The sequence below is a fragment of the Ciona intestinalis genome, chromosome 13, assembly GCF_000224145.3.
Source record: "Ciona intestinalis chromosome 13, KH, whole genome shotgun sequence".
In the NCBI taxonomy this organism is placed as follows: domain Eukaryota; kingdom Metazoa; phylum Chordata; class Ascidiacea; order Phlebobranchia; family Cionidae; genus Ciona; species Ciona intestinalis.
Window position 1 is genome coordinate 1,663,106 of NC_020178.2, and position 9,404 is coordinate 1,672,509.

Genomic DNA, 9,404 nt, shown 5'->3' on the forward strand with positions numbered 1-9,404 from the left:
TCTTTACCCTTCTCCCCCTCTCTCTCTTCTTCCTTTATTCTTTCACTTTTTTAGCTTTTTTCTCCTCTCCCTTTTTCTCCTCCTTTCACTTACCCACTCTCTCCTTTTCTTTCTTTTGCTCCATGTATGCAAGATTGAATATCAGCTACAAGTTATTAGGAAACAGAGTAACAGATGAACGACCACAAAAGTTAGCAGTGATAAAATTAGTGTAAAGGAAGATTTTTTGTTTTAAGATGTTTTAGTATTTAGTTGGCAATTTGGACAACTCATACATTACAACTGGGTTTGTCGTTAAGTGTCTTGTCCAAGGACGTGCACGACCAATGGTAGCACCAGTGAGCTTCGAACCTGTAGCCTATAGTCTAGCGGCAGACGCGCTAGCACAATGCCACGGCTTCGAGTATTATGAAGCTAGAGCGTAATATTAGAATATTAGATCAAAATTTTGGTTTCAAAGATCGTAATATTAGTCTATTGCAGGTGTAAACACAAATTTAATTTTCATTCGGGGACGAATAAATTAATTGGCACACCGTGATTGTGTAAATGATGACGTCACATTGTTGTCAATGCTTGTTATACGTTTAGCTTTGGTTGAGTTTTTCGTTAATTAAAAGCGTTTAATTAGTTTTTAAGTGCGTAAATGGGGGCTGAAGTTTGCCGGAGAGGTAATTTACGCAGGTATTTTAGTAATTTCGGGTTTATTTTGTATAAGAAGGCGACAAAACTCTGGCGACGTATAATATACGAGGTTGTGTATGTTACTTTGTGTTATTTTGCGGTAGCTAACTTTTGTGTAGTGGAAAACGGCATAATATTATCATGTAATATATCTGACATATGTAGAAGTATAATAATGATTTGGTACCTAAATTTTACCACTAAACCCTAACCTTTATATATAACCACCAACTGACTAAATATAAATTTCCTGAATGTAACGATTAACCTGTAACGTAACAGAGGATACTGTACTAGTTTAGTCTACTCTTTGAGTCAAACTTCCATTTCTACCTTCAGGTTATCGTAGAAATAAATCATGGATGAATTAGAAAAGCTTGAATATTTGTCCCTGGTGTCTAAAGTATGCACGGAGCTCGACAATCATCTTGGAATGAACGATAAAGATCTTGCAGAGTTTATTATTTCTATTGCTGACAAACACCCATCCCTGCCCAAGTTCTCTAAAGTTTTGAAGAAAAAAGGGGCAGAGTTTCCGGAGACTTTCACCAAAAATTTACTCTCTCTCATTCAGAGAATGCGGCCTCCAAAAAAGAAAAAAGGCAAAGAAGGAGAAGAGATTCTCGTTGAAACGGACGACGGAAGAGGGAAATATAAACTCATGTTCCCGGCTCTGTGTCGTGCGGACGACGCTCCTGTTCTTCCTGAGCCTCCAAAGATAACAGAAGTGGACACCAAGGATGCAGAAGACACAATGAACGAGTTGGAGAACCTCCTCGCTCCTAGAGAAGAGAGGAAAAAGGGAAGAGGCGGTTCCCCGCATCGATCCAGGGATCGGGAGAGAGAATCTTCTACAAGGAGATCCAGGCATGATAGAGATGATTCAAGGTATTAAAGTTATCTTGCATTTAAATTAAGTAACAACAGGGCAACGACAGGCGTTATAACACAGGTGTTCTGTTTCATACACCTGGTACCTTTTTATGTATAGATAGAGCACAAAAACTCTTAAATATACAAGTTTCATGCCAAACATGACAACTTATATGCATTTATTATATTCAATATATCTTCTAATCTTTAAATATTTGTGTAAGGTCACGTCGTGATCGTTCCAGATCTCCACATTCTAAAAGATCCAGAGATGATCGGAGAAGAGATGGAAGAGATCACTCAAGATCTAGAAGGAGATCCCCATCATCTAGGAGGAGAACCCCATCACCTGAGAGATCCAGGAGGCAAATACCAGAGGAGCCGACTCCAGGAGACATTTTCGAAGGGAGAGTGACTTCTATCATGCAGTTTGGATGTTTTGTTCAACTTGAAGGGTTAAGAAAAAGGATTGAGGGTTTGGTTCATATATCGGAGCTGAGGGCTGAAGGGAGGGTCTCACAAGTATCTGATGTTGTAAAAAGAGGACAGAAATGTAAAGTTAAAGTGATCAGTTTTACTGGAACCAAGACCAGCCTCACAATGAAGGATGTAGATCAGATAACTGGGGAGGATTTGAATCCCGGGAGAACCTCTAGGATGAAGAAGCCTAAGATCAAAGATGAGGAGTTAATTGGGAGGAACCCGGATCGTCCAAGTGATCTTCAGGTCTCGGATGTCCAGGATAGATCAGATTCTCCCAAGAGGATAAATAAGATGTCTGATATGGAAAGATGGGAGATCAAACAGATGGTGTCTGCAGGTTGTATGGATGTAACTGAACTTCCTGAGTTTGATGAGGAGAGCGGCGTCCTCCCGAAGGCTGATAGCGATAACGAGGATCTTGAGATTGAATTAGTTGAAGAGGAACCTCCGTTTTTGAACGGGCATACCAACCAGAGCATTGACCTTAGCCCTGTGAGGATTGTTAAGAATCCTGATGGATCCTTATCCAAAGCAGCCATGATGCAAGGCGCTCTTGCTAAAGAGAGGAAAGAGATCAAACAACAGCAGCGAGAAGCGGAGTTAGAATCAGAGCCAACCACCTCAACTAAGAGCTGGATTGACCCGATGCCGAAGGAAGAGAATCCAGCCGCTTCTACTTCTAAAAGTGTGAGCATGATACAGGGTGATATACCTGAGTGGAAGAAGCATGCTTTTGGTGGAGCAAAGGCTTCTTATGGGAAGAAGACGGAGTTAACGATCATTGAACAGAGGCAGAGTCTTCCTATTTATAAATTAAAGGAGCAATTAGTTCAAGCTATTCATGATAATCAAGTTTTGATCGTTATCGGTGAAACTGGGTCGGGAAAGACAACACAAATCACTCAATATATTGCAGAAGCTGGTTACACTGTGCGGGGTAAGATTGGTTGCACGCAGCCGAGAAGGGTTGCTGCTATGTCTGTTGCTAAAAGAGTTTCTGAAGAATTTGGTTGCAGACTTGGACAAGAGGTTGGGTATACCATTCGGTTTGAAGATTGCACAAGCCAGGAAACAAAGATTAAATACATGACTGAAGGTATGATGTTGAGGGAATGTTTGATTGACTTCGAATTAAACCAATACTCAGTTATTATGTTGGATGAGGCTCATGAACGTACTGTTCAAACTGATGTCCTGTTTGGGCTTGTGAAGAAATACGTTCAGTCCCGGAAAGATTTGAAATTAATCGTAACTTCAGCAACATTGGATGCCGTTAAGTTTTCAGAGTATTTCTTCGGCGCGCCTATTTTCACAATTCCTGGTCGCACGTTCCCAGTCGAGATTATGTACACTAAAGACCCTGAACCGGATTATTTAGACGCGTCCATGATCACAGTGATGCAGATCCATCTTACCGAACCTCCAGGTGATATCTTGCTCTTCTTAACTGGACAGGAGGAGATCGATACATCATGCGAGATCCTTTTTGAAAGGATGAAGTCCTTAGGTCCGGAGGTACCGGAGCTTATCATCCTCCCTGTTTACTCCGCTCTTCCATCCGAGATGCAAACGAGGATCTTTGATCCTGCTCCTCCCGGGAGTAGGAAGGTTGTCATAGCAACCAACATTGCCGAGACTTCTCTCACAATAGACGGAATATATTACGTGGTTGATCCTGGTTTTGTGAAGCAGAATGTTTACAACAGTAAGACAGGAATTGATCAGCTCGTGGTCACGCCTATATCGCAAGCACAAGCAAAACAACGTGCAGGTCGTGCTGGACGTACAGGGCCAGGTAAATGTTATCGATTATATACAGAGCGTGCATATAGAGATGAAATGCTTGCAACTGCAGTACCAGAGTTACAACGGACTAATCTAACAGCAACTGTCTTATCTTTAAAAGCAATGGGGATAAATGATCTTCTGTCTTTTGACTTCATGGACCCCCCGCCCATGGAGACTTTGGTTACAGCTATGGAACAACTTTACCAGTTAAGCGCTTTGGATGATGAAGGGTTATTGACAAGGTTGGGTAGAAGAATGGCTGAGTTTCCACTAGAACCCATGCTATGTAAGATGTTAATTATGTCAGTTCATCTTGGTTGTAGTGATGAGATACTCACTGTGGTTTCAATGCTGTCTGTACAGAATGTGTTTTATCGGCCAAAAGATAAACAAGCGTTGGCGGATCAGAAAAAAGCAAAGTTTCATCAAACGGAAGGAGACCAGTTGACTCTGCTTGCTGTGTATAATTCCTGGAAAAATAATAAGTTTAGTAACCCCTGGTGTTATGAGAACTTTATCCAAGCTCGTACGCTTAGGAGAGCACAAGATGTTCGGAAACAAATGTTGGGGATTATGGATCGCCATAAACTTGATGTCGTGACTTGTGGAAAAAACACTGCTAAGATACAGAAAGCGATTTGCAGCGGGTACTTTAGAAACGCAGCGAAAAAAGACCCACAAGAAGGTTATAGGACTCTTGTTGACCAACAGGTTGTTTATATACATCCTAGCAGTGCTTTGTTCAACAGGCAGCCAGAATGGATTATATATCATGAGTTAGTGTTAACCACCAAGGAATACATGCGTGAAGTTACAGCAATTGATCCAAAATGGTTGGTTGAGTTCGCACCGAAGTTTTTCAAGATGGGAGACCCGACCAAGCTAAGTAAGCAGAAGAAACAGCTGAAGTTGGAGCCACTTTATAACAGATATGAAGAACCAAACTCATGGAGAATATCAAGGGCGTACAGGAGAAGATAGTTCAATTTAAACTTCATAAAAACTCATGCTTTTCAATTCTTTTTTTATAAAGACTAGTCGCCTTTTTGGTCAATTTTGTAAAACTTTTTAATGAATTGAACATTTTTCATAATGTTTAAAGACAGTATCGAACTATATATAATTAATTTTCTGAAATAACAATTTAAGTTTTGTGTATTGGATTAAACAGTGATACATTTTGCTAGTTTTCGCCAAAATTTTAATCAAGAAAGCAAAATTTCATAAATATTTTGACTTTAATCTAACTCTTGTGTTCCAAATGTTTGTATTTTTCCAGTACAAACACAAAGATATCTTGTTATTTTCTACTTTTAAGCTCCTAAAGCTAAACACTCAATCATACACCCTGTTTTGAAGTAAAGAAACACGAATATTACATGCCGTTTCCATATATAAACATCATGTTCCATTTAAACCAATCTACCAATCGCATTTCATTTTTTCTAAAACTTCTGAATTGGTCAGTTTATGCCACCCTATTCAAACCATTGACCACAATTGTGCTTAAACTTTTTAGGTTCTTTAGTTGCTAGAATGCGCAAGAGTTTGCTGCAGAGGATTATTTTCCTTTGCCTGTTTGTGTGTGTAAGTGTATGGTTCCTGTTATGGAACCAATCAAACAAAAGTAATGAGATCAACATGGAGATGAGACAGAAACTTGTGCACGATCTGAATTATAAAATAAACGAGGTATTATATGTTTTGTTTTGATTGGATTTTCGTAATTTATTGATAAACATTGCATTAAACGCTACCATAATCGAGGTATATAATGTTTAATGTGTGAATCCTTTTTCTTCTATTTTCTCGCCCTGTTTGGTAGTAAACTAAGAACATTTAAAGAATTATAATGCCGTATTCTCATGACTTCCATAGACCGTTGTTAATTGTTTAAAACACGATCAGGATATTTGGAAATTCTATGCTAAAGGTGTTCCATCTTCCCCTATTTGACTATTATATATGTTTTGTTTTTTCGACACTTCAGTGATGTATTGTTAACAATGTATAAATGAAACAACCAACACTAATGAAGTTCTGCTGTAGATCAAATGTTGGTTTGATTTAAATGGATTACCTCCCATAATATTAAATATGAACTAATGTTTGTTTGTTGATATAATAAAACCTACAATATCAAGTAATGTTTCAACATTACTTCCCCAGATGTCGAAGCTAGTAGCCGATAACAAATCGTTTCTTGATAAACTACAAGACATGAGTGTAAGAATACAACATGAACAACAACATAAACCAACAAGCACAACTAAAAGAACAACAACAACAAAAAGAACAACAACGAAGAAAACAGATACAAAACTGGTAACCTTTTTAATTGTTGTTTTAGCAGCATAAAACATAAATTGCCCAGGCCATACTACAGTATTACCCCATACTTGCTTTCATTCACAGATCACATTCACTTGTATAAAACAGAACACCCGTGTTATAACGGCTGTCGTTGCCCCGCCATGCAAGGATAAATAAGTTACACACGTTGTAACTTGTAAGCGGGCACAAGGTGTATGGAACAGAACACCCGTGTTATAACGACTGTCATTGCCCTGCCATGTGAAGATAAATAAGTTACATACATGGTAACTTGAAGGCAGGCACGAAGTGTATGAAACAGAACACCCGTGTTATAACGGCTGTCATTACCCTGCCATGCGAGGATAAATAGATTACATACGTGGTAGCTTGTAAGCCGGCACAAGGTGTATGAAACAGAACACCTGTGTTATAACGACTGTCATTGCCCCGCCATGCGAAGATAAATAAGTTACATACGTTGTAACTTGTAAGCGGGCAGAAGGTGTATGAAACAGAACACCCATGTTATAACGGCTGTCGTTGCCCTGCCACACGAGGATAAATAAGTTACATTTATTTTTTGTTCACAGATAATACCAATTGTAGTGTTTGCTTTCAATCGACCCTCCGTGTCACAATGCCTCGATCTTCTCGTTAAATACCAACCACAAGGGGGCAGTGTAAGCTTCCCGGTTGTTGTAAGTCAAGACGGAAACGATATTGCAACTTCCAAGGTTATTCAGGGATATAATGATACGCATAAGGTTAGTTTCTGGGTGTGTGTTGGTTGTAGTACATGGGCGTTGCACAACATACATGGTGGCTTCATACAACTCATGCTCACTGTCGAGTTACGATGCTTTCATGTTTATCCTCTGGGTGGAAAACTAAGGGATTTAATACATGGGCGTTGCAAACCATACATGGTGGCTTTATACACCTCATGCTCACTGTCGAGTTAGAATACTTTTATGTTCATCCTCAGGTATATTGCATAACATACATAGTATTGAATACTTGTTTATTTTCCTTCAGATATCCAACTACATTCGTCACCCTGATCCAGGAGAAAGTTTGATTCCTCCAAAGCATAGGGGAGGTCTAAGGGGTTACTACAAGTTATCCATGCATTATAAATGGGCTATCACACAGGTATAATGGGTTAGGTTAACAGACTTTTAACAACTGTCAGCAAACAGAATTGGTTAATGGAACTTACAAACGTCTGTTCTGTTAATAACAGTGTTTTAACCAGAGTTTTTCGGGAGTCTTCTAACTTCCTATCACAGACAATCATGTAAGCGTGCTTAACGTGATAAAAGTGATTCCTTTTTAGAATAAGATATTTGTTTGTTAAAACTAGCCGTACTAACAAAGAGTGTAGTTAGAAGCCAACACATAAAGCAAATAATTTAGTTTTTTGGACAGTTTAAAAAGTAAATAAATATTTTACCAAGAAAAACTGCAAAAAAGTACAAAACAAGATTGAATCTCAAAAAGTACAGTCCAGAATTTCAATCTCAAAATCTTCTTTCTCCCCCAGGTGTTCTCCTTGTTCCCTTCCTCTGATTCGATCCTCATCCTTGAAGACGACCTGGAGGTTGCTCCGGACTTCTTTTCCTACTTCTCCTCCATGCACAACCTCCTCCTGCGTGACCCATCAATCCTCTGCATCTCCGCTTGGAACGATAATGGGAAGACGGGGCAAATCGATACAGGAGGGGAGAAGATGGTTTATCGATCGGATTTCTTTCCAGGGCTTGGATGGTTATTGAAGGTGAGCGCGATATTTAATAATAGCTATAAAGCTTGTATATGCCCTATTTTAACTGGGATTTAGACCAGAGTTGTCCCATTACCCCAGCATTGTATATGCACATTATATTCTATACGGGTGAGGTCCTACAGTGAGGCATTCCATGGGACCTGAGATTTAGACCAGAGTTTGCCAATTACCCCAACATTGTATATGCCTTATTCTCTATGGGTGAGGTCATTGAGGACCAGGGATTTAGAACAGAATTGTCCCTTTTTCCAATTCAATGGGTCTTTAAGAGACTTAACAGCAATTCTAATAACCCAATGGCCACATTTGGTTTATTTAAACTGACAGTCATATATATTTATTGCCAATTTGTTTGCGTTTTCAATAAAACATTATCAATTTAAAGTAATTATATTATAACGTTATAACTTTACAACACAGAGAAGCACTTGGGACGAGTTGGAACCAAAAATGGCCGCTGGCTTTCTGGGACGACTGGATCCGACACCCAGACCAAATGCAGGGACGTGCTTGTATTCGGCCAGAAATATTTTAAACCAAAACCTTTGGGCCCAATGGTGTTAGTAACCGACAATTCCTTTGACACACATTTGAAAGTTTATAAAGTTGAATGGACCTCAAAGTGGATTGGGGCAAAGAGGATTTATCATATCTTGAGATGCAGATTTATGATCGTACTTTTCTCACAAAAGTTTATTCAGCGCCGTCTGTTTCTCTAAATGAACTTCAATCAAACTCAAAACCTTCGGAAAAAGAAGTCAGACTTGAATACACCAACAGTGCTGTGTTTAAAACTTTCGCTAGAGCATTGGGTATTATGGAGGACCTAAAATCTGGTGTTCCACGAACTGCATACCATGGTATAGTTAGTATAATGTATTCAAATAGGAGGGTTTATATTGCCCCTGTTCAAGGGTGGACTGGTTACGACCGCTCAGCTAGTTAGTGGAAAGTTTTGGGTTAAATTTTTGTGCAATATATTTATGCATAAATATGAACAAATTTCAGGTGTTATATTTGCTGATGTTTATATAAATTTTCATTAATTATCCATGCTGTTGAAAACTACTGCTTTCAGTTTTGTTTATTAAAAACATTGATAAAAATATAGTTTGATTTAGCATTCAATATCTGGGCTCTAATTTTACATAACATGTCGTGTAACCTCTTCTATAATCTAGTCTTCTTCAGCATTGATAATCAACATAGTTTGAAACATCCGCTCAACATGAGTTTATTATCCTGACACAAGTTATATATTTACTTTGTATTGTATGTTCTTTTTATCAATTGGTGACTTACATATTCTACCTATATTTAAATATGGACTGTTCCCAATACATCGTTTTTTATTTTGCTTTGTTCATTTCTACTATTCGTTATTATCTGTAAATGCCTTTAAACATCTTATATTGCATTTATTTGTTGTTTATTCCTATGCCCACAGTCGGCTGCTGAAGCTATTGCAGTGTGT

At 38.6% G+C, this 9,404-nt stretch overlaps 2 protein-coding genes across 2 annotated transcripts; both read left to right on the forward strand.

Annotated features, from left to right (window-relative positions):
* Positions 1–1,031: 1,031 nt before the first annotated feature.
* On the forward strand, positions 1,032–9,347 carry LOC100177581 (ATP-dependent RNA helicase DHX8). Its single transcript, XM_009862355.3, has 7 exons — positions 1,032–1,572; positions 1,782–5,520; positions 5,998–6,153; positions 6,735–6,908; positions 7,180–7,296; positions 7,688–7,921; positions 8,351–9,347. Exons 1-2 carry the CDS (start codon positions 1,043–1,045, stop codon positions 4,807–4,809), a joined length of 3,558 nt encoding a protein of 1,185 aa, XP_009860657.1. The 5' UTR covers positions 1,032–1,042; the 3' UTR covers positions 4,810–5,520; positions 5,998–6,153; positions 6,735–6,908; positions 7,180–7,296; positions 7,688–7,921; positions 8,351–9,347.
* On the forward strand, positions 5,470–9,176 carry LOC100179884 (alpha-1,3-mannosyl-glycoprotein 2-beta-N-acetylglucosaminyltransferase-like). The gene is made up of 8 exons (XM_009862391.2): positions 5,470–5,520; positions 5,998–6,153; positions 6,735–6,908; positions 7,180–7,296; positions 7,688–7,921; positions 8,351–8,489; positions 8,554–8,790; positions 9,112–9,176. Exons 1-8 carry the CDS (start codon positions 5,470–5,472, stop codon positions 9,174–9,176), a joined length of 1,173 nt encoding a protein of 390 aa, XP_009860693.2.
* Positions 9,348–9,404: the final 57 nt, after the last annotated feature.